Source organism: Pongo abelii, chromosome 15 (genome assembly GCF_028885655.2).
Source record: "Pongo abelii isolate AG06213 chromosome 15, NHGRI_mPonAbe1-v2.0_pri, whole genome shotgun sequence".
In the NCBI taxonomy this organism is placed as follows: Eukaryota; Metazoa; Chordata; class Mammalia; order Primates; family Hominidae; genus Pongo; species Pongo abelii.
Window position 1 is genome coordinate 95,137,961 of NC_072000.2, and position 25,715 is coordinate 95,163,675.

The 25,715-nt window shown below is 47.8% G+C and overlaps 1 protein-coding gene across 11 annotated transcripts in view; it reads right to left on the bottom strand.

The window, feature by feature from the left end:
- Positions 1-25,715, bottom strand: part of TTC7B (tetratricopeptide repeat domain 7B) — a 297,044-nt gene that overhangs the window by 247,186 nt on the left and 24,143 nt on the right. For all 11 annotated transcript variants that reach the window (XR_010137010.1, XM_054530407.2, XM_063715700.1 and 8 more), the window contains exons 2-3: positions 17,362-17,516; positions 11,073-11,241 (exon numbers count right to left, since the gene is read on the bottom strand). Coding sequence is in view for 10 of the 11 variants with exons in the window: in XM_054530407.2 (XP_054386382.1) it covers positions 11,073-11,241; positions 17,362-17,516 (324 nt within the window). In the remaining variant the exon portion in view is untranslated. The remainder of the gene's footprint in view (positions 1-11,072; positions 11,242-17,361; positions 17,517-25,715) is intronic.

Consider the following 25,715-nt stretch of genomic DNA (forward strand, 5'->3'; position numbering starts at 1 on the left):
GGAGGCTGAGGTGGGAGGATTGCTTAAGCCCAGGAATTCAAGACCAGCCTGAGCAACACAGTAAGACTTCATCTCTACAAAATAAAATTTAAAAATTAGCCAGACATGGTGGCATGAGCTTTTAGTCCCAGCTACTCGGGAGGCTGAGGCAAGAGGATCACTTGAACTCAGGAGGTTGAGGCTGCAGTGAGCTGTAATGACACCACTGTGCTGCAGCCTCAATGACAGAGCGAGACTCTGTCTACAAACAAACAAACAAAAAGATGTTCATGCAAATAGTAACCAAGAGAGCAGGGACAGCTATACTAATATCCAACAAAATAGACTTTAAATAAAAAAAGGTGTTGAGTGTGGTGGCATGCTCCTGTAATCTCAGCTATCCAGGAGGCTGAGACAGAAGAGTCATTTGATACGAGGAGTTTGAGACCATCCTGGGCAACACAGTGAGACCCTGTCTCTACAAAAAATAAAAAAATTAGCAGGGGTATGATGGTACACATCTGTAGTTCCAGCTACTCGGGAGGCTGAAGCAGGAGATCTCTTGAGCCCAGGAGTTCAAAGTTACAGTGAGCTATGATAGCACCACTGCACTCCAGCCTGGGCGACAGAATGAGACTCCATCTCTAAAAATAAATAAACAAATAAGAGACAAAGAAGGATGTTATATATTAATAAAGAATCAATACAGTAAGCAGATACAACAATTATAAACATTTGCACATGTAATTACAGACCGTCAAAATATATGAAGCAAAAACTTCACACATTGAATTGAAGGGAGAAAAGAGAATTCTATAATAGTAGTTGGAAACTTCAATAACCCTCTCTTAAGAATGAATAGAACAACCAGGCCAGGCACGGTGGCTCATGCCTGTAATCCCAGCACTTTAGGAAGCTGAGGCGGGCAGATCACCTGAGGTCGGGAGTTCAAGACCAGCCTGATCAACATGGAAAAACCCTGTCTCTACCAAAAATACAAAATTAGCTGGGTGTGGTGGCGCATGCCTGTAATCCCAGCTACTCGGGAGGCTGAGGCAGGGAATCGCTTGAACCCAGGAAGCAGAGGTTGCGGTAAGCCGAGATCATGCCATTGCACTCCAGCCTGGGCAACAAGAGTGAAACTCCGTCTCAAAAAAAAAAAAACAAAAAGAACAACCAGACAGAAGTAAGGACATAGAGGACTTAAAACACAATAAACTGACTAGACCTAAGAGACATAAACAGTCACTCTACCCAATTTTCTTCTCAAGGATGCATGGGACATTTTCCAGGACAGACCATGTATTAGGTCACAAATTGAGTCAAAACGTGGTACGTGCACACAATAGAGTATTGTTTTGCATGCAGACGAAAGAAAATTCTGTCACATGTTACAACATGGATGAACATTGAGGACATTATGTTAAGTGAAATATAAGCCAATCACAAAAAGGCAAATACCACATGACTCCACTTATATGAGCTACCTAGAGTAGGCAAAATCAGACAGAAAGTAGAATGGTGTCTGCCAGTGGCTGGGGGTGGGAGGGGAATGAGGGGTTATTGTTTCATGAGTTTTTAAAAGGGAAAGAGTTCTGGAGACGGATGGTGGTGACAGTTGCACAGCAATGTGAAGAATACATTTAATCCCACTGAACTGTGCACTTAAAAATGATGAAGATGGGAAATTTTGTTATACGTGTTTTACCAAAATAAAATAAACTGGGGAAAAAAGCTGTAGAGTATATTTATAATATGAAAACTGAAATGACCTAGATGTGTTTCATGGGCAGCTATTTCAAAAATATTCATAGGCCCGGCACCGTGGCTCACGTCTGTAATCTCAGCACTTTGAGAGGTCAAGGCGGGAGGCTTGCTTAAGCCCAGGAGTTCGAGACCAGCCTGGGCAACGTGTCGAAATCCCATCTCTACAAAAAATACAAAAATTAGCCAGGTGTGGTGGCACATGCCTGTAGTCTCAGCTACTTGTGGGGGCTGAGGCAGGAGGATCTCTTGAGCCTGGTGCAGGGAATGGAGGTTGCAGTGAGCTGAGATTGCGCCACTGCCCTCCAACCTGGGCGACAAAGCAAGACCCCGTCTCAAAAAAAGAAAAAATCCATAAGGCACACCATCATGCAGCCTTTACAAACTATGTTTTCAAAAATATTTAATGACGTGGAAAAATAATTGTACACACATACACACACAGAGTGAAAAAATAATATAAAATAGTATATAAAGCATAATGTCAATTGTATATAAAAATAGTAAATATATACAATGTGTGTGTGCGTGCGCGTGTGTAACAGTGGTTAACCAACTCAAGTAACAGCATGGTACCTGATTTTATTTATAAATATTTAAAAATAAATATTAAGTGTATATATATATATTTTTTTCTTTATTTTCCAAACAGTCTACACTCAATACACAGCTAAAGAATAAATGCTCATTTTTAAATCAAAGGGAATGCATTCAGTGTTGGCCGGAATGGGAGGAGGCTGGTTCCTCACACTGCAGGAAGGAAAAGCATACAGGGACCGCCGTTCTGCAAGGCAATCTGGAAATACCTCTCTTCAACCCAGAAACTCCACTTCTGGAAACCTCTCCTAGGGAAATCATTAAGAACAGGCACAAAGACCACTCATCACAGCTTCGTGTATAACAGTGAAAAGCTGAAAACAACTTACATGTCCAAAAATAGAGGCTTTAGTTAAATAGATTATACTTCATCCATACTATGAAATGTTATACAGCTGCTTAAATGTTGCGGAAAGTTATCTACTGTCATGGAAAGTGTTTACGATCTATAGTGAAGTAGAAGAAGCAGGTCACAAAGCAGTATATGTGGTATAATCCCACTTTCATATAAAAAAATTCACACATATAGGAGGTGTAGAGAAGATCTGGAAGGAAATGAACTATAGTGTTAACAGCAACTGCCTTGAATAGATGGGTAATGGATATCTTTATGTTCTTTTGATTAGTCATCATTTCTGAATTTTATATAAAACACATGTATTTTGTCTATATTAAGAACAATAAGGCCAGGTGCAGTGGCTCATGCCTGTAATCCCAGCACTTTGGGAGGACAAGGCAGGAGGATCGCTTGAGTTCAGGAGTTCGTGACCAGCCTGGGCAACATGGCAAAACCTCATCTCTAGAAAAAATACCAAAAATTAGCTAGACAGGATGGTGCATGCCTGTAGTCCCAGCTGAGGTGGGAGGATCGCTTGAGCCTGGGAGGCAGAGGTTGCAGTGAGCCGAGATCACACCAGCCTGGCAACGGAGCGAGACCCTGTTTCAAAAAAGTAAATAAATAATAAATTTTTAAAAAGAACAATAAAATAAAATTGTGGGGGATGAAACAAGAGATCAATACCAGGGACAGCTAGAAGTATTGCTGGCCAGCTCAGCTAAGGAGCGTGGCAGGCAGGGCCTTCACGGACAGGAGGGGCAAGGCCATCACAGCCACCTGCTGCTCCCAGCCTCAGCTGTCCATGAGATCTGACTATTCAAATCCCCCTCCACTGACCTTGGATTTATAAATTCAAAGCATCTTCCCATTTTGTCTTATTTAGTCTTCTCAGTACTCTTGTGAGAGTATTATTAGCTCTGTTTTGCAGATAAGAAAAGTCAGACTTAAATCACTCACAAATCACAGAACACAATCAAGGCTAAGCAGGTTATCTCACACCAGAATCACATCAACCATATCCTCACTCACAATGAGTGATTACGCTCCCACTGACAGGCAGCTCAGTAAAGTGGAAAGAGTATGGATGCTGGAGTCCACAGGCCTTGCTTTGAATCCCATCTCAACTCTGAAAAGCAGCCTCTTAACCCCTCTGCAGGGAATGATAATACTAGGGTCCAGGATTGTTCTCAGGATAAGCACAATCACGCAGGTAAATCACCACGCACCATGCCAGACTCTCCATCAGCGCTCAATAAATGCTCAGGCACAGGGAACCCCTGCCTCTCAGTGCAGCTGAGCTCTCCGGCAGCTGTGAGGTTAGAAATCGGCTTCTGTAAATGGGACTAACACTGAACTTCACGCAGTTTCCAGTGCCCGGCTCTGGCCCTGTCCCTGAGGCCAAAACAGACCGAGTGTTTCTTCCTCCAAGAGCCCTCCACACAGGTAAGGCCTGCTCCTCCACCCATGGAGGCTGCTCTTCCCCCAAAAGCTCCATTCCTTCAGTGTTGATCGGCCTCATGCGGTCTGGTCCCAAGGTCATCTCTAGTCCACAGTGACCCTCTCACAGAGCAGTCACCTGGCTGCTCCCCGATTTTCCCTTCTCTTCTTCCCTGCAGGGGCCACCTCAAAGAAAAAAATAAAGAGCCCTGGGCCTATTTGATGAAAGGCTTCTATTCAGAGGAGCCACTGCTGTGGACATCTGTCATGGACATTGGACACTGCCCTTCCTCTGATCCCCCTAATGGGACCAGCCCCTCTTCACCATGGTAACTGGATCAAGGATGAGAATGTGATCCATTTGGGGCCAATAAGACACAACAAGAACCCGGCTGAGATGTCTGAGGATCACACCCAGGAAAATGAGAGTCTGGAGCCGCTCTGCTCACCCTGGGGCCTGAGATGGAAAGCAACAAGAGGGGAGGGGAAACAGAGAGGAAGAATCCATGTCTTTGAGCCCTGAAGCCAGCTGCCACTGAAGTCAGTTTAAACTGGGTTTTCTTTCACCTACAGCTGAAAAGGCCCTAATGCACAGATTTTGGCAGAAACTAGAAAATGGATCTGCAGCATGGCTTGGGTGGTCAGCGCTACATACACCGTTTACCCCTCTGCATATGCCTAAGGCAGGAGCTTAGGCCCTGCCCTCAGAAAGCCCTGTGGGATGGAGTTGTCGAGGCTGACTTGGATTTGCACTGCCCCCTCCACGCCCTCTGAACAGAGCACACCTGCTCACTCCATCTGCCTGCCAAGCATCTGGCTGGGGCTGGGCAGAAGGGATGATGTGGGTAGCTTCTCCAGCTGTCCCTGACTTCTAGGTACTCCCCATCCTCCAACATCAGCAACAACTTTCCCTTCCCTAAGCTGCACTCCAGGCCTCTGATCTTCATATGAGCTTCCCCTAAAGATTCCCCCATTAGGCTGGGCGTGGTGGCTCACGCCTGTAATCCCAGCACTTTGGGAGGCTGAGGCAGGTGGATTATCTGAGGTCAGAAGTTTGAGACCAGCCTAGCCAAAATGGTGAAACCCTGTTTCTACTAAGAATATAAAAAAACTAGCCAGGCGTGGTTGCATGCACCTGTAATCCCAGCTGCTCGGGAGGCTGAGGCAGGAGAATCACTTGAACGCGGGAGGCAGAAGTTACAGTGAGTCGAGATTGCGCCACTGCACTCCAGCCTGGGCAACAAGAGTGAAACTCTGTCTCAAAAAAAAAAAAAAATTCTCCCCGTAAATGTAGGGATCCCAGGTCCCACTTCCTGATGGCCAAACCCTCTGCCTGACAAAGCAGATCCTCTAAGGCACCGATGTATTCATGGAAGAAAGCCGGCCTCTCCCCTCTCCCCATAACCAGATGTTGTTACCTGGGGCATCTGAAGAGGCCAATCATTTGTGGTCAAACCCAAGGGATTTGGGTTATCTCACACCAGAATCGCATCAACCATATCCTCACTCACAATGAGTGATTACGCTCACTCACAACCTGCTTAGCCTTGATTGTGTTCTGTGATTTGTGAGTGATTTAAGTCTGACTTTTCTTATCTGCAAAACAGAGCTAATAATACTCTCACAAGAGTACTGAGAAGACTAAATAAGACAAAATAAGAATAAAAATATCACATTTGTTGATCTGCCGGGCATTGTGCTAACTGCTTTACATGTATTCACCCATTCCCTGCACAACCCTGTAAGGCAGATATTATTATTATCTCCATTTACAGATGAGAAAACAGACCCAGTGGGGTGAAAATAATTTGCCCAAGACCCTTTAGCTAGTAAGTGACGAAGCCAGAGGTCAAATCTGGACAGCCTGACCCCAAAGCTTCATGCCCTTAACCACTGCATGGAAGAGCAATTTCCACCCCAGGAGCAGGGAGGAATGGAGAAGGTAAAGGAGCTCTGTAAAGCGCCCGACGTGGTGCGACCTCCTCCACCTGGGCACAGAGGTCACTCAGCTTGACAGAAAAATTTCCTACCAAGAAACATCCCCACATCTTGGTCCTGCCCTGGATTGTGTGACATAGGGCAAGTCCCTTCTCTCGGGCACAGTCTCCCCTACTGGGAAATAAAATGTCTGCATGGGAGATGACTGTGCTGGCCCCATCTACTCTTCGGAGCCAGTCCTCTGTTTCGGTGCCATGCAATCTGGAAAGGAAATTAATTCCCCTGCTGTTTCCAGGCCCCATTTTTAAAATGTTTAATTTAAAAATTTTAAATTTTAAAATTTCCAGTTTTAAAATTTTATTTTACTAAAAAGGGAACTGTTCTTTTTGTCTCTTTTATTAATTATGTTTCTGTTTATAAAGCAGAGAGAGGCACTTACTTTCCTCTGTGTATGCAGAAAACAAGGCCACAGAAAATGCTGAGGAAGCCAAGTAGCCCTGTTGTAGTAGGCAGCTAGTCAGGCATGAGCAGGGCAGGAGAGGGTCCCCCGCGACATGCACACACACGCCAGGAATGTCAGGTGACCATCAGGTGATTGTCAGGCAGCTGTTAACTGTTTCTCTAAAATAATAATTGGTAGCTGCCTGCATCAGGAAAAAGCAGCCTCCCAGTAGATAGAAGAAACTCGAAATTGGTGATCAGCAGCTTCCCAACAAGTTCTCAGGAGTTGGGCGAGGGGCTCAAGCATGTGCACTAAGGGGCAAAATGGCGGAGTGTAACTGGTAGATGATCTTCTAGGAATGCTAGGTTGGCAAGGGAAGAACACCTTAAGTGAGCATGCGTACAACTCCAGTCGTTTCTTACATAATTCTAATATACTGTGCTACGACAGCATCAAATATGATTGACTCTTCCCAGGGGGCTTCACAGAAGACAGCAATATGAGCTCGAAGGACAGAACTTACAGGAGGAAACCTGGCAAGGGTGAGGCATTAAGGGAGAGGAACCAAGGGCAGGAGTACAAATCTAGGGTATTCTCAAGTGACCTGAATGTTTTCTCCCTGAAGAAACCTTACCCGGCCCAAGTGAGTTCCAGTCCATGTGCCAATAGAGGAGAGCAATTAGGAACATGGGTGTCAGACTGAGACCCCATTCTGCCACTCAGAGGAGAACAAGGGCCCTAGAGCCAGTCTCTGAGGTCAAGTCCTGGCTCAACCACTTCCTAGCTGTAGGACCCTGGGCAGGTTTACCTAACCTCCCTGTGCCCAAGGTTTTTCTGTAAAATGGAAAGAATAATGGTGTTTACGTCATAGGTGGTGGCAAAGACTGAATGAAGGCTGGGCGTGGTGGCTCACGCCTTTAATCCCAACACTTTGGGAAGCCGAGGTGGGTGGATCACCTGAGATCAGGAGTTCAAGACCAGCCTGGCCAACATGGTGAAACATTGTCTCTACTAAAAAAAATACAAAAATTAGCCAGGTGTGACAGTGCACGCCTATAATCCCAACTACTTGTGAGGCTGAGGCAGGAGAATACTTGAACCCGGGAAGCGGAGGTTGCAGTGGGCCGAGATTGTGCCATTGCACTCCAGCCTGGGCGACAGAGTGAGACTCCATTTTTTTTTTAAAAAAAAAAAAGAGTGAATGAGATACTGGGATAAACGGCATCACACCTGGCGTGCAGGAATCTCTCAGTACACCATGGCCACTGCTACGCTTCTGCATAACCTCACCTCCTCTCATTTCTCTCTTCTGTAAATTTGCGGTTTGGAGAGTTAAAGAGACAGGAAATTCCCTAACATAGTGCTGGCCCATAGGAGGTTCTGGAGCTGAACGTGCAGGCTTCCGATTCCCAATCAGCAAAGGCTAACGTTGGCTGACCAGGGGAAGGGACTCTATCTGAAAACCCTGGCCAACTCAGACCTCAGGTCACCAGGGAAAAGTTGAGGTGACAAAGAAAATGTGCAGGTCAATCGCGCTTCCTAGAGCAGCGTGCACATAGCATAGGGGAGGGACCAACATTCAGAGAACCCCCTGACAGCAGCCTCCCCTTAAAAGTCCTCAGGGACCTTGGTGAAGAAAGAAGAGCCAAGAATATTCCTACACAGAGCTAGGACCGAGGGCCTCTTGAACTCCTCAGGAAGCAGGCCTGTCTCTGGGCATCTCCATGAATTGGGCCCGCAATTGCCCTGTTAGTACAAGTCACTTCTAGTCCCTCAGGGCCCACCCAGCAGTCAGCTTCAGCTGACATTTACATTGCGCTCACTATGTGCCGGCACTGTAGAAGCATTTTATGTGTGCTATCTCATGCAGTCCCCGTGACAAGCCAATGAGAGCTTGATGGGCGGGGAAACGGGCAGAGAGAGGCTAAGGAACTTGCACAAGGCCCCAGAGCCAGCATGTGACACACAGAGTAGGACCCAGGCAGATGGTCAGGGCCGGTGCTCATAACCGTCCCTCTACACTGCCTCTCACCTGGCCCACCAGGCTCTCCAGGGCCTGGAGCCCCCAGGCTGCCGGCCACTTCCTCTAGGCAGAAGTGACCCTTCCCTCTCCCGGTACACATGTGATTCTACCTGCACTCACAGAAGTCAGAAACTAGCCAGAGCCAGGTCTCCCATGTGCCAGCAGTGTCCCAAGAGCCAATGCCACAACCTCATGGGTAGGGTGACCACATATCACTCAGGGACAGGCTCAGGGCCCAAGTCACCTGTCCTCCTTGCCCACCTTTCATGGCAGCCAAAAGACTGAGCGGGCAGTGCCACCTGTAGACAGCCTGCCTCCATTAAACTATCTCAGAACCAATCCTAGGACGTGGGCTCTGGGTACTGGGCAGGCCCCAAAGCCACCTTCCTCCCCCAAATAGGAAGCCAACTCCTGGTACAACCCACCAGCCCCAGGGCAGTTGGGCAGGTGGAAATTGCCAGATGATGCTTTGCTGTCCTTCCAGAATGCTATTGCTGGCCACACACACACACAGCTGCTGAGGCACGTGAGGTAGCTGGGTGAACACCAGGGAGAGAAGAGCGTGGCTGTGTGGCACAGACCCCAGCACTCCCCATAGCTCAGACAGATGCAAACAAAGCCAAATGCTGTCAGGACCCCAGAGGCAGCCTCAAAGGGGCGTGCCCATTAAACTGCCGGAGTGCCCTGTCGAGAGCAAGGGCATTTTTTCCTAGCCCATGGGGATGTTTAGAAGATTAATTAGAGGAGCCTGGCAGTACTCAAGGGTCCCCAGGGAACTGGGTGAATACATCATCCCCATCACAAAGCTCTTAACAAGTGTGCCCCGGGCTGGGTCTTTGTTCAACACTGCATAAGACAACTAAGTCAGACAGGCTGGACCACCTGTAGCCCCATCTCAGTCAGAAAGTGCTGGCAGCACTCAATGGCCAGCTCATGACTGTGCTGGAGGGACAAGCCACCCAGGGCCCTGGCCTCTCCAGCCACAGTCAGTCACAGTACATGGTTTGAACAGCAGATGGCCAGAAGGACAGGAGCCACTCCAGATAGTCCACTTCTTGCCACAGCCTTAAGAAGTCCCATTCAAAGTGTCCCTCTTCCTCTAGGAAGCCTTCGTGGCCCCGCTGGCCGGAAGTGACCTCTCCATATTACCCATCCCTAGCTTTTACTATTTGCTGCCATGTTTGGGGTTGAGGTTTTATTTTTTATTTTTTATTTTTTTTATTTTTTCGAGATGGAGTCTCGCTCTTGCTGCCCAGGCTGGAGTGCAATGGCGTGATCTCAGCTCACCGCAACCTCTGCCTCCCGGGTTCAAGCAATTCTCCTGCCTCAGCCTCCTGAGTAGCTGGGATTACAGGCGCCTGCCACCACACCTGACTAATTTTTGTACTTTTAGTAGAGACAGGGTTTCGCCATGTTGGCCAGGCTGGTCTCGAACTCCTGACCTCAGGTGATTCACCCGCCTTGGCCTCCCAAAATGCTGGGATTACGGGAGTGAGCTACCATGCCTGGTCGAGATTTTAAAATATCATTTATGCAGCATTTAGAATGTGCCAGGTACTACATTAACTGCTTTACATACATCATTTGACTTAATCCTCCTAATAGCCCCATGAAGTGGGTGTGATTATGCCCATTACAGATTGAGGAAGAGGCAGCTTGGAATGGTCCAATCGTCTGTGTGTCCTGTGCTTCCATACTTTTTCTTCCCATGAGATTGCATTATCGCACACTAGAGTGCAAACTGCTTCATGGCAGTGAGATATTTACATGTTCTTCTTGTCCCTGAATAGGTACACAGTTAACTAAGAGAGGACTGATTGCTAGTGATTGCTGTGTGTCAACTGATTAGCCTTAATTAACCCAGAGGTGGCATTAATGAATAAAAACATCATCAGCCATGTGGCCAACTGACTATATGATATGAATCCCTACATGCTGTGCAGGATTTTAATTACCAAGAAAGGCCCCCGCTGAAGTTGCATATTACTTATCAAGAAACCTTGCTGAAGCTGGGCGCGGTGACTCACGCCTATAATCCCAGCACTTTGGGAGGCTGAGGTGGGCGGATCACCTGACGTCAGGAGTTCGAGACCAGCCTGACCAATATGGAGAAACCCCCTCTCTACTAAAAATACAAAATTAGCCAGGTGTGGTGGTGCATGCCTGTAATCCCAGCTACTCGGGAGGTTGAGGCAGGAGAATCGCTTAAACCTGGGAGGCGGAGGTTGCGGTAAGCCAAGATCACACCATTGCACTCCAGCCTGGGCAACAAGAGCAAAACTCCATCTCAAAAAAAAAAAAAAAGAAAGAAAGAAACTTCGCTGAAATGTTTTTCATTCATCCCCTTCAGTGACAGCTGATGGCCACTGGCTTGGAGGAACAAACCCCTGCTGGGCTTAGCATGACCCAGCACATGCTGCAGGGCAGCCCCAGCAGCCTTGCTGGGAACTGCCAGGTTCATCACCAGCCAAGGGCCAGGGGTCAAATAGGTGGCTCCCAAGAGGCGCTGCTGGCTCCAGGCCACGGGACCCTGTGTTAGAAGGCACGGGCCTCACCTTTGGTAGCGTAGGCTTCTGCGATCACCCGCAGCCTGTAGGGCGGGGCAGCTGTCAGCGGCAGGTCGTCCAGGCCCACCCGGGCATAAATGTTCAGAGCTTCTTTATAATCACCTTCCACATAATTCAACTTGGCCATGATCAGATTGGATTCTTGTAGGAATTCTGACTAGAAGGAAAAGGAGAGAAAGAAAAGCATTTTCCTACAATATCAGGCATGATGCTCCCTCGGAGCCTGGCCAGCTGCTGCCATAAAACCCCACAGCTCCCTGCATAAGAGCTTGGACGTGAATGTTCTGAGCAGTGTTATCCACAATAGCCAAATAGCGGAAATAACCCAAGTGTCCATCAAAATGTGGGCTAGCCATAAAATGGAATATTGCTCAGCTGTAGTAAAGAATGAAGTACTGTTATGCTACAACATAGACGAACCCTAAAAACATGATGCCAAGTGAAAAATCCAGTCACAAAAGGCCACATATTGTATGCTTCCATGTGTATGAAATGTCCAGGGTAGTCAAGTCTAGAGTTAGAAAACAGATTAGTCTTGGCTAGGAATGGGAGGTGGCTGCTGATGATGATGGGGTTTCTTTGGGAGGTGATGAAAATGTTCTAGAATTGATTGTGGTCATGGTTGCACAACTTCATGAATATACTAAAAATCACTGAAGTGGACACTCTGAATGGGTAAGTTGTATGATATGTGAATTACACTTCAATAAAGCTGTTGCAAAAACCAAACCAAAACAAAACCCTGCGGCTCCCCCTCATCAGGCCCGTGGCTGGGCTGGGCCGGCTGGGCCAAGGAAGGAGGGAATGCTTCATAAGTTAAACATACAAGCACCTGTCTCAGAAAAGGAAGCGGCCCAGACATCCTGGTGGGTCTGGCCATGGCACTGGAGATGTACCACAACCCTGTAACCCAAATAACCAAGGAGAGCCTTCCCAAATGGATGCGAAGATCAGGACTTGTTTGCTTTCCAGGGCGAAGTTTCTCACTGAGCCACTGAAGTTTCTAAACTGAGGTGACCTGGTACCCTCCCCAGAGGCTGAGGGCCAGAAGTTCTCTGTGGGCCCCCCTTCCTCCCAGTCAGCAAGGCTGGCCTGGCCAGTCCCCTTCTCCCCAAAGCCTCGTCATTGCCTTCCTCCCTGACCCGTCCCCCGGCACCTAGGGAGAGAACAGGCCACCCTGCCACCTATATAAGGAAACAGATTTATCTTCTGTGGCCAGACCTTCTCCTCAGAGCCCAAGCGGTTCAAAGCTGAGGTTTTTGCTTACAGAAGCACACCATGAAACCGCACTATTTATACTGTAACCTAGCGCTTTGATGAGTGGACAACACGGCCAGGTAGCCAGGTACAGCGTGTTACAGCAGCTATCTCAGCCAGCGTGGTCGGCTTCCAGGCATTTCTTGGAAGAGGGAGGGACATCAGGCAGCATTGGAAAGGATGGTGCAGTGGGCAAGGGGGACTGATGGGAGTAAAAATGTTTATGGGTGGCCCAAGGGAGAGGCACCAGAGGAATTAGAATTACATCTGGAGACAGAGAAATCAAAGCAGACTTAGAAAAGAGAAAAAAAGCACCCAGGCCGAGTGCTGTGGCTCACACCTATAATCCCAGCACTTTGGGAGGCCGAAGCAGGCAGATCACTTGACGCCAGAAGTTCGTGACCAGCCTGGCCAACATGGTGAAACCCCATCTCTACCAAAAATACAAAAATTAGTGGGGCATGGTGGTGCACACCTGTAATCCCAGCTACTCAGGAAGCTGAGGCACAAGAATCGCTTGAACCTGGGAGGCAGAGGTTGCAGTGAGCCGAGATCACGCTATTGCACTCCAGCCTGGATGACAGAGCGAGACTCTGTCTCAAAAAAAAGCATCCACCACAGGGGTTCTCCACCCAGGTGGGGGACAGGCCAGGCTTGGGTATTTTGAAAACATTTCCTAGGACATTCTGGGAAGTCTACCCTCCTTCCCCAAGCTTCTAGCCTCTGAGAACCGTTGGATTAAAGGCAAATTGGAAGAGGAGGGGAAATGAGGAGTTAGCATTAATGGACACATCACAAGAGGTTCGGTCTGGGAAGATGCAAAGAGTCCTGGAGATGGAGGGTGGTGATGGCTGAGTGACAATGGTAATATACTTAATGCCACTACACTGTATACTTACAAAGAGCTATAACGTTAGGTTGTATGTTATGTATATTTTATCAAAAGGGAAAAAAAAAAGGTTAACGAAAGCAAACTGGAGAGCCAGGTGGAGAAAAAGCTTGAAGAAAATTGCAAGCCTAGAGGCACAGCTTGGACACACTGGGAGAGCCTCCCTGGGCGAGTCCAGTCTCCGCCCAAGTACAGGAAACAGCTTGGCCAGGGCGCCTCGGCTGCCTGGGCAGTGGGAGAACAACCCCAACACGGTGTCAGGGGCCCCCTTCTCACAATAAGGACCATTTTCTTGCCTTGAATCAGAAGTCAGATGTCCTGACTCCTAGTCCAGGACTCTTTCCATCCCACTACATGCCTGGCTGGCTCTGGTCTTCCCAGCCTCAGTTCACTTAAGACAAGCTGGACTTAAGCTCTGGTCTTCCCAGCCTCAGTTCACTTAAGACAAGCTGGACTTAAGCTCTGGTCTTCCCAGCCTCAGTTCACTTAAGACAAGCTAGACTTAAGCTCTGGTCTTCCCAGCCTCAGTTCACTTAAGACAAGCTGGACTTAAGCTCTGGTCTTCCCAGCCTCAGTTCACTTAAGACAAGCTGGACTTAAGCTCTGGTCTTCCCAGCCTCAGTTCACTTAAGACAAGCTGGACTTAAGCTCTGGTCTTCCCAGCCTCAGTTCACTTAAGACAAGCTGGACTTAAGCTCTGGTCTTCCCAGCCTCAGTTCACTTAAGACAAGCTGGACTTAAGCTCTGGTCTTCCCAGCCTCAGTTCACTTAAGACAAGCTGGACTTAAGCTCTGGTCTTCCCAGCCTCAGTTCACTTAAGACAAGCTGGACTTAAGCTCTGGTCTTCCCAGCCTCAGTTCACTTAAGACAAGCTGGACTTAAGCTCTGGTCTTCCCAGCCTCAGTTCACTTAAGACAAGCTGGACTTAAGCTCTGGTCTTCCCAGCCTCAGTTCACTTAAGACAAGCTGGACTTAAGCTCTGGTCTTCCCAGCCTCAGTTCACTTAAGACAAGCTGGACTTAAGCTCTGGTCTTCCCAGCCTCAGTTCACTTAAGACAAGCTGGACTTAAGCTCTGGTCTTCCCAGCCTCAGTTCACTTAAGACAAGCTGGACTTAAGCTCTGGTCTTCCCAGCCTCAGTTCACTTAAGACAAGCTGGACTTAAGCTCTGGTCTTCCCAGCCTCAGTTCACTTAAGACAAGCTGGACTTAAGCTCTGGTCTTCCCAGCCTCAGTTCACTTAAGACAAGCTGGACTTAAGCTCAAGGAAAGAGAAAGTTTCACATTAGTCAGTGTGAGTAAGACAGCACATCCATGCAAAAGATGTACAGCTTTGGAACATTCTTTATAAGATGGAGGAAGGCGAAAAACAGCAATGGGAGAAAAAAACTCCCTAGGTAGAACTAATAACATAGCAAGAAATGATGTCTATCTAGTGCTATACAGCTTTGAAAGAATTTCTCCATTTGAGCCTCAAAACAATTCTGGGTTAAGTAGGCCTGCAGCTGAGAAACATGAAGCTCAGAGAGGTTAAGTAACTCCCAAGATCACACGGCTTATAAATCCAGAACTAGACTCAGACTCAAGCATTTTAACTTGAATTAAATTCAACAGCTGGGTGCAGTGGCTCAGACCTGTAATCCCAGCACTTTCGGAGGCTGACGCAGGCAGATCACCTGAGGTCAGCTGTTTGAGACCAGCCTGGCCAACATGGTAAAACCACATCTCTATTAAAAATACAAAAATTAGCCAGGTGTGGTGGCACATGGCTGTAGTCACAGCTACTCAGGAGACTGAGGCAGGAGAATTGCTTGAACCTGGGAGGTGGAGGTTGCAGTGAGCTGAGATGGTGTCTGGCCAACAGAACAACACTCTGTCTCAAAAAAAAAAATAAAATAAATAATAAAATAAATTCAGTGTGCTTACTACCACACTGCGTTGTAGAGGATGGAAAGCAAAACCTATCAGCACCTGGTGAAATGAAAAGTGAATTTTTCAAGATGAAGTTGGGGGTCCGGTAGACGGGGGAAAGAAACGAGCCAGATCTCTCCCCTCACACCTCCCAGCAGGACACTTGAGTCTGGCTGGCCATCACTGTGAACTGTGGCCCATGTGCCTGCTGTCCCTTCACCCCCTCCTGCTGATCAAGACCTACCACCTGTGTCCCCAGATCAAGACCTACCCCTGTGTCCACCTGTGTCATCATGTCATCGGTTAAGAACATATGAGATGAGGCGGGGCGCGATGGCTCACGCCTGTAATCCCAGCACTTTGGGAGGCTGAGGAGGGCAGATCACGAGGTCAGGAGATCAAGACCATCCTGGCTAACACGGTGAAACCCTGTCTCTACTAAAAACACAAAAAATTAGCCGGGCGTGACAGCAGGCGCCTGTAGTCCCAACTACTCGGGAGGCTGAGGCAGGAGAACGGCATGAGCCCGGGAGGCAGAGCTTGCAGTGAGCCGAGATCACGCCACTGCACTCCAGCCTGGGCGACAGAGCGAGACTCCATCTCAAAAAAAAAAAAAGAACATATGAGATGGATGAGATGGAGATGGGGTTTCGCCATGTTGGCCAGGCTGGTATTGAACTCCTGGCCCAAGTGATCTGCCACATACCAAACTGTGGCATGGCCCTTACAGAGAAACTGAACGGGGAAAGAGAAGACCTGGTTTTTGAAGCCCAAATGCAGCAGGGAGTCCTTAAGTACCTGGGATCCCTATGCTGAAGTGACCTCTCTGGCCACCCTCTAGGGGCCTGGGGCAGGATCCCTATGTTGAGATGACGCTCTCCAGCCACCTCCTAGCGGCCTGGAGCTGTGTCCCATGCAGACAAACATACACAAAGACAATTTTGAAAGCAGCTCTCTATCAGGGTTTCCAGAAGCCTGTTGCTGCACAACTGACCAACACCAATACTAACTTACTCAAAGGTTGCCCAGGCCCTCCATTGCAGCAGGGCCAAGGAGGTGGCCAGATGACCAAGAGGAGGAACAGCTCGAATTGAAAGCTCACAGGCTTAGAACATGCAGGAGCCGGGAAGGTCCAAGCTCACCCCTTTAAGAGCCCACCCCATTCAAACCTAAAGAAACTGAGCTGCAGAGAGGCAAGTAACCTCCCCGGGGTCACGCAGCAAGTCGAGAGCAGGCTGGAGTTTGCAGTACAGATATGAAAGGTAAAGCCAAAGAAAGCATGGCTTCCCGGGGGGAAGTGTGCACATGCAAACAAGAATAAAGACCAAACATGGAGCCTCAGAGGATTCCAAGACAGGAAGAGAAGAAGAATGAGAAAGAAGTCATCAAAGTTAAAAGGAAATGGAAGTCAGAGCTCCAGAAGTTCACCAAAGACTGTGCTCAGTGGGAAATACATCCTGGGGAAGACAGGCAGGATGGAGCGGGCCACAGACAGCCATCTGAACTAGGGGAAGTATCTAGAGCCAGGGGAGTGTGAGCCACCCGTGGGGGCAGAAGGGCAGGGCGGGAAGAGGAGATGACCCCCATGAAAAGCAAAAGGAACTGAATGAGGAGTCCAAGAAGAAAGGAAGGAAAGCCACGTGAGAGGGAATGGAAACCTGGGTGTAATGAGACCAGAAAACAGAACAGACAGATGGGGGCAGCACCTAAGATTCCCTGTGCGCGAGGGTGAGGGTCCTTGCTGAGACACGGGGAAGTTCCTGGCCCCCTCCCAACCGTGACGCCAGGCCTGCTGGCACCAGTATGGAACCTCCCACAGCTCTGGGCCACAGTGGCTTGTTACATTGATGAGCAGGAAGCTGTGCATTGAGCACCCTTCTGATTAACTTCTCTCTTTTCTGGAACTGCTTAACACGTCAGGTTAAGCTCTGGGTTATATCGGATAGCTTTAGTTCAAGCATCTGAGAGATAAGTGGCATTGTGCAGATGACGTGTCATTGAAGACTCTCATCAGAGACCCTATTGGCCCAGAAGCCCCCACAGTGGTCAGCCAGCCTACAGATTGGCACATCCACCCAACTGGGAGCTGGCCCGCTTCTAAGAAGACAAGCCATGGCGGTATGCAGGTGAGCTTCAAATGTCACCCAGCTCAACCCTGGGCAGCCTTCTCAACCCCACACTGTCCAAAGGAAGTGTCGCCTCAGCCCAGAGGCCCATGGTACCTTAAGGTTCCCTCGGTCCAGGGCGGCGGTCAGATGCTTGCGGACCTCAGTCAGCTGGGGCTTGGGGCCTCGGGGACTGGCCCCCTGCCTCAGGGGGTGTTCCTTCAGGTACTGCTCCAGCTTCGACTCCCCGAGGAGAAGTTCTGCCATGTCATCTACAAAAACAAAGTGAGAAGCCAAACAAAGTGAGAACAAAGTGGGAGCAAGGAATGGCCTGCATGTAGGACCCCCCTCACTCAAGGGACCCCAGAACCACCACACTGCGAGGCTCCAGGCCCCCAGCAAGGCCCTTCTGGAACTTCATAGCCTTCATAGGGTCTAAGCGGGCACCACCTCATAGTGAATTCAGTTCATTTAAAGAATGTTCCAGTAGCATGTACTGAAATAGGTGTTGGCTCAAATACTCAGTCATTTCTTTGCCAGTAGATACTTTTTTTTTTTTGAGATGGAGTTTCGCTCTTGTTGCTCAGGAGTGCAATGGCATGATCTCGGCTCACCGCAACCTCCACCTCCCGGGTTCAAGTGATTCTCCTGCCTCAGCTTCCCAAGTAGCTGGGATTACAGGCACATGCAATCACGCCCGACTAATTTTTTGTGTTTTTAGTAGAAACAGGGTTTCACCATGTTAGCCAGGCTGGTCTCAAACTCCTGACCTCAGGTGATCCACCCATCTCGACCTCCAAAAGTGCTGGGATTACAGGCATGAGCCACTGCGCCTGGCTGCCGGTAGATACACATTAACATGGAGACAGTTTAAGTTCAGTAGGAAAAAAACAAAGGTGGCTTATGATGTATTCATTATGATCTTTATAAAACACACACAAACCCCAGTGTTATGTATTTTCAAGAGTGGCGCGATGAAATCCCCAGCTCTGGTGCAGTATTCTATGGAGCTGGTGGAATGTCTGTACAGCCAGATCTTAAAATGAGTCTGTGTCAAAATGACCTGAATGCAAGTCTGTATTCTTGCAGAGTAACAGAGTATTCATCTGTTTCTGTCTAAAAGTCATAACTACACAGATATCTGGGAATGCTTGCATGAAGCTTTTACTCCTGAGAGCATACTACTTACGGTTATAACTTGTTGATGTCTATATTGGCTTAATTCGAATGAAAAGTTCACTCCAGGAGCAGCTCTTTGGAATCCACACCGCCCCCCAGACTGTTCTGAATAAACCCAGAACAACTCATATACCAGCCTAAGCATGGTCTATTTTTCTGGGATGGGACAGAACATAATTGTATTAAAATATAAAATCAGTTTTAAAAGGTCTGGAAGGACATATCTTAAGGTCATGATAGTAGTTACAGCTGGGGTGCTGGGGAGGGGACCTCAACTGGGGTTGGTGGCAAAAATGGACTTTAGCTTTGTCTTTAACATCCTGGTCCTAAAAAGAAGACTAGATTAACCTATTATATATGCAATCTAAAATTAATTCAAAAAGTCATCAGCGAGGACCCCCTAAGATTCTGGGTGGTAAGTCCACCAAAGGTCAAGAGCTAAAACAAAAGCCTTTTCCACATGTTCTGAGAAGTTGGCCCAAAACTGCTGAATCTATAGGTCTTAGCATGCTCTATCTATGTACTGGGAAGCCTAAAATAACCTTTTAGAGATGAGACCTAGAGTCCTGGGAGGAGCCAATTAACACAAAAACAGGGCTGAGTTCAGTTACTGAACTCAAGAACTCATTAGACATCCAAGAAGAAAAAGCAAATCTGGCCAGGCACGGTGGCTTATGCCTGTAATCCCAGCACTTTGGGAGGCTGAGGCAGGGGAATCACCTGAGGTCAGGAGTTTGAGACCAGCCTGGCCAATGTGGTGAAACCCTGTATCTACTAAAAATACAGAAAAACTAGCCAGGCATGGTGGTGTGCACCTGTAATCCCAGCTACTAGGGAGGCTGAGGCAAGAGAATCACTTGAACCCGGGAGTGGAAGTTGCAGTGAGCCAATATTGTGTCACTGCACCCCAGCCTGGGCGACAGAGTGGGACTCTGACTCAAAAAAAAAAAGGAAATCAGGCAAGGCCACAGCAGCTTCCAATGCCAGAAGACAATGAAGTGGCGCATACAGAGTACACTGGGGTACCAAGTGTGACCCCAGTGCATGGGGCCGGTCCAGACACCAGCCAGGCACAAAGGCAACAAGCAGCCTCCTCCCAGACACACAAGCCCTTCTCAAGAAATGAAACCCAGCTCATAAAGAAACCCAGGACTCAGGAACAAAGGACATGTAGGCAAAGTCCTGAGTGTTTCTTACAGAATACTAAATGCCCACAAGAATTAGAGCCACAGAACAAATATGAATGTCAGAAAGCAATGCGTTGCAAAAACAATCATATATCTGAAATTGGGAGGAGCTTCAGAGTGTAATGCCTTTATCTTTCAAAACACTGTACCATGTGCTCTTAAAAAAAAAGTCAATCTAATCTTTCACTATTTTTCAAAAATTTGTTTAAATTTTAGTGAACTCTCAGGAAATAATGAAGAACCATTTATTTAGAGCTCAAAAATTCCTTTAAGCAGGGCGCAGTGGCTCACACCTGTAATCCCAGCACTTTGGGAGGCCAAGGTGGGCGGATCACGAGGTCAAGAGATTCAGATCATCCTGGCAAACATGGTGAAACTCTGTCTCTACTAAAAATACAAAAATTAGCTGTGCATGGTGGTGCGCACCTGTAATCCCAGCTACTTGGGAAGCTGAGGCAGGAGAATCGCTTGAACCCGGGAGGCAGAGGTTGCAATGAGCCAAGATCATGCCACTGCACTCCAGCTTGGTGACAGAGCGAGACTCCATCTCAAAAAAAAAAAAAAAAAAAAAAAATCCTCTAAATTCATTTTCATTTTTTCCTTTTAATATTTATGAATAAACTTATTAATACTATAATAATAGACCAGTGCTGTTCAATAGAAATATATGCAAGCCACATATATAATTTAAAAATTTTGTTTTGTTTTGTTTGTTTTTCTTGAGACAGAGTTTCGCTCTTGTTGCCCAGGCTAGAGTGCAATGGCACGATCTCGGCTCACTGCAACCTTCGCCTGGGTTCAAGCAATTCTCCTGCCTCAGCCTCCAGAGTAGCTGGGATTACAGGCACCCACCACCATGCCCAGCTTATTTTGTATTTTTAGTAGAGACGGAGTTTCGCCATGTTGGCCAGGCTGGTCTTGAACTCCTGACCTCAGGTGATCCGCCCGCCTTGGCCTCCCCAAGTGCTGGGATTACAGGCATGAGCCACTATACCCAGCCTTAATTTATAAATTTTAATAGCCATATTAAAAAAGGAAAAGAAGGCAGGGCTCGGTGGCTCATGCCTATAATCTCAACACTTTAGGAGGCCTAGACAGGTGGATCACTTGAGCCCAAGAGTTTGAGACCAGCCTGGACAACATCGCAAGAAAAAAAAAAGTGGAATTAATTTAAATAACACATTTTATTTAACTAAATATAACCAAAATACTATCAGGTCAGCCGGGCGCAGTGGCTCACGGCTGTAATCCCAGCACTTTGGGAGGCCGGGGCAGGTGGATCATGAGGTCAGGAGATCAAGACCATCCTGGCTAACACGGTGAAACCCCATCTCTACTAAAAATACACAAAATTAGCCGGGCGTGGTGGCGGGTATGTATAGTCCCAGCTACTCGGGAGGCTGAGGCAGGAGAATGGCGTGAACCTGGGGGGTGGAGCTTGCAGTGAGCGGAGATCACGCCACTGCACTCCAGGCTGGGCGACAGAGCGAGACTCTGTCTCAAAAAAAAAAAAAAAAAAAAAATACTATCAGGTCAATATGCAATCAATATTTTTAAAATATTAATGATATCTTACATTCTTTTTTCATATTAAGTTTTCCAAATCTTGTGTGTATTTTACACTCACAGCACATGTCAGCTCTAACCTGTACATTTCAAGTGGTCAATAGCTACATGTAGCTAGTGGCTATCATATTGGACAGCAATATGATCACTGTTTATAGATGTATGTCTAAATATCTACCTTTATATCTGTCTATGTCCCTACAAAGATGTCTAAAATGATGATCACTTAGTGTAAACAATAGGAATTTCTGAATGATAGGATTTGGGATAATTTTTAAATTCTCATCTTTGTGGTTTAAATTATTTACATTGAGCAAAATCCTTTTATAACACTTTTAGAAAAAAAAAAAAGCAACTCTTCTTTAAAAACTGGAAGTATACATGCCAGGATATTAGTAGTGGTTATTTCTGAGTGGTAAGACTATCCATCTATGTAGACCTTCTTTTCTGTATATTTTAAAATTCCAAAAAATAAAATAAAATAGAACTTGGGATTCAGAGTCCTAGATTTAAACCCAAATTTGTCACTTGGTGACTTTGGCCCAATGATTTAACTTCATTGATTCTGGGAAGCAATTCCAAGAAAGCACCTCTTTCGGCCTCAGCGGAGGATCCCTCTCTCCCCGCCCCTCCTCACGACCCCACCCCTCCTCGCCTCCCTGCCACAGGGACCCTGCATCTGAAAATGGCTCCTCTGGGCAGAATCTCCAAGCCAGGGAGCAGAAACAACGAGAGATCAGGACCCCTGCTACCTATTCTAGCCGTGGGGGCACAGGACTTACCCTCTCAGAGCCGCAATTCCTTTACAGACTGTGGGCTAGAGCTACTGAGTTCTCAGACGGAAAACTCTATGGCCCAGAGTGAACACACCTCTGAGGCCACAGCTGGGCCTCAGAGGATGAGTAGGACCTGGGCTAGCAAAGAGCAGAGGGAAGGGCAAACCAGGCCGAAGGAACAGCACAACCAAAGCCACAGCACAGAGCCCAGGAAAGCAGAGAGAACCAAGTGGCAGGGGAATAGGATGTGGGTAGAAAGCTGGAGAATCAAGCTGGGATCAGAGCACCCAGACGTCAATGCTTCCCCCTCCTGACCTCCCGACTCAGCACCCCCACCACAGGAAGACATCCAAAGCCCTCAGCAATGGAAAACAGGTCCTGGCTGAGTGTCACATATGCCACTCCTTTGGAATGCTCTGGCATCCTGAGGACACCATTCACCGCTACTTAGTGAACACCTACTAATATTCCAAGCGCTGCGGACCTCTCCTCCAGGTGCCCCATCCCAAACCACCTCTAGCAGCCCCAGGAACCCTGAGCACCCTGGGTGTTTATCAACCTGTCTGCCCCTTCTAGACTGTAAGGAGGAGGCCTAAAGGAAGAACCTGTGTGTTGTGCACAATATCTGGCACAGAGTCCATGCTCAATAAATAGTGAATTAATTAGATGATGGGGAAGGCATCTGCATCCTCCCCAGGGTTAGGGTGGTCATTGCCTGTGGCACAGTCTGCTTGTTGTCCCAGAATATTCACTCTCCCTTTCTTCCTTTAGTATTAAAATTCTCATGTTTTATCAGAGCACACGGCTGCCCAGTTAAAGACTACACTTCCCAGGCTCCCTGATGGCGACATGCTGCCCCATGACTACGTTATGACGATGGGATGGGAGCAGAGGTGTTGCACGCAGCTTCTGGGCTTGGCCTTTAGAGGGAATGGGCTTGCCCGCCAGTCCCTATTCACCCTCCCCCACAGGCTGGACCTTAACAGTGCTGATGGAAAATGGCACGCCCATCTAAGACCACAAGCTGGAAGCCACCTATTGAGGATGAGCAGAGCAGAGCAGCACCACACAAGGAGGCTTGTTAGATCCCCAACACCAGGAGCTGCCACCGAGCCCCCGACTGCTTACGTGAGGGTGAAACATGAACTTCTATCCTGTTCTACTTTCTCAGTCACTGTGATTCTGACCTTTGTTACAGGGGACAAACCGGAATCTTAACCAGATCTCCCAAACAAGAAACCAGCTTCAGGCTGAGAACTCCTATCTGGAAACACCCCACCAACCTCAAGTCCTCAAGTTTACTGGTCTCCAAACAGAATTCCTAGAACCCAACTGAGGGCCTTTGCAGAATCCGCAGACCCTGCACTTCTCCTGCTGCTTTGGTTTTACATCCCAGGCTTGCCAAATTTTTATTTAAACAATGGGTTTCATAGTTGCAGAGAGGTGTAAAAACTGCTACCCAAGTGCAATGCAGGATTCAGGGCCTTTGTGTTTCTCTGATCTCCTGATGCTGGGGGAATGTGTCAGAGTTGTGATGCCAAGATGTGGAGAGCGCTCAGTTCCATCAGCAGCAACTGGGGGCAGGGTGTGGTGGCTCATGCCTGTAATCTCAGCACTTTGGGAGGCCGAGGCAGGCGGATCGCTTGAGGTCAGGAATTCAAGACCAGCCTGGCCAATATGGAGAAACCCTGTCCCTACTAAAAATACAAAAATTAGCTGGGCATGGTGGTGCACGCCTGTAATCCCAGCTACTCGGGAGGCTGAGGCAGGAGAATCACTTGAAACTGGGACGCAGAGGTTGCAGTGAGCCGAGATTGTGCCACTGCACTCCAGCCTGGGCGGCAGAGCAAGACTGTCTCAACAACAACAACAAAAGCAGCAACTGGGAGAGCACGGTGCAGGAAAATGATTGACGGAGAAAAGAAGTTTTTCCTCAGAATTAGGAGACACAGTCCCTTCCCTCACGACGCCCCAGTCTCTCAAGACCGTTCAACACAATACAGGCTCTAATGAAGATGTGTACAGTATTGGATGGGGGTGGGAGAGGAGACAAAGCTTGCACCAAGAATGTAATGCTACACATTTGCAAGATGGAAAATGTGGGGAAAAGCATTGCAGACAGAAGGAATAGAATATGCAAAGGTATGGCATGCCCTACTCGTTTGGGGAATTACAAGTCGTTTGTTAGAACCAACCCATGAAGTGCTGGGAGAGTGATATGGTTTGGCTCTGTGTCCCCACCTAAATCTCATCTCAAATTGTAATCCCCACCTATCAAGGGATGGACCTGGTAGGAGGTGATTGGATCATGAGGCAGTTCCCCCATGCTGTTCTCATGAGACTGTGTTCTCATGAGACCTGATGGTTTTATAAGTGGCGATTTCCCCTGTGCTTTTTCTCTCTCTCTTGCTTGCCGCCTTCTGAAGAAAGTCCTTGCTTCCCATTTACCTTCCACCATGATTGTGAGTTTCCTGAGACCTCCCCAGCCATGTGGAACTGTGAGTCAATTAAACCTCTTTCCTGGCCAGGCACAGTGCCTCATGCCTGTAATCCCAGCATTTCGGGAGGCCAAGGTGGGCGGATCACCTGAGGTCAGGAGTTCAAGACCAGCTTGGCCAACTTGGCAAAACCCCGTCTTTACTAAAAATACAAAAATTAGCTGGGCGTGGTGGCGGGTCTCAAAAAAAAAAAAAAAAAACTCCTTCCTGTATAAATTACCCAGTCTCAGGTATTTCTTTTGTTTGTTTGTTTGTTTGTTTGTCTGGAAACAGTCTCATTCTATCACCCAGGCTGGAGTGCGGTGGCACCACCTCAGCTCACTACAACCTCCGCCTCCAAGGTTCAAGCAAGTCTCATGTCTCAGCCTCCTGAGTAGCTGGGATTACAGGCACGCGCCACCATACCTGGCTAGTTTTTGTATTTTTAGTAGAAACAGGGTTTCACCATGTTGGCCAGGCTGGTCTCAAACTCCTGGCCTCAAGTGATCCATCCACTTTGGCCTCCCAAAGTGCTGGGATTACAAGTGTGAGCCACTGCACCTGGCTGGGTATTTCTTTTTTTTCTTTTTTTTTTTTTTTTTTTTGAGACGGAGTCTCACTCTGTCACCAGGCTAGAGTGCTGGAGTGCAGTGGCGCAATCTCGGCTCACTGCAACCTCCACCTCCCGGGTTCAAGTGATTCTCCTGCCTCAGCCTCCCGAGTAGCTGGGACTACAGGTACCTGCCACCAGGCCCGGCTAATTTTTTGTATTTTTAGTAGAGATGGGGTTTCACCATGTTGGCCAGAATGGTCTCGATCTCTTCACCTCGTGATCCACCCATCTCAGCCTCCCAAAGTGCTGGGATTATAGGCATGAGCCACTGCACCCAGCCCTGGCTAGGTATTTCTTTATAGCAGTGTGAGAATGGACTAATACAGAGAGAAAGGGGGAACCGTCAGGGGAGTTTCCTGCTAGGCAGGTAGGTATCGGCTCCTCAGTTTCAAAAGGAGCTGCCTGCTCCAAGCAGAGAGGTTACAATCTCATTTGAAATTGAGCATGGTGGCTGCAAAACAATTTCTGAAATTTTTCAAATGTCCAGGCCCTAAGTTAATCTCCCAAACAAATTATGTATTCTTTGCTCCCCTCAAAAAAGGTGAATTCCCTGCCACTCACTCTCCCAATCAGGAGGGCAGAGATATTAAAAACATCAAGAGTCAGGCCAAAGAAATCATCCAGAGGCTGCATAGTTCAGTCCTAAATGATAGAGGGGCACTGGGTGGTGTGA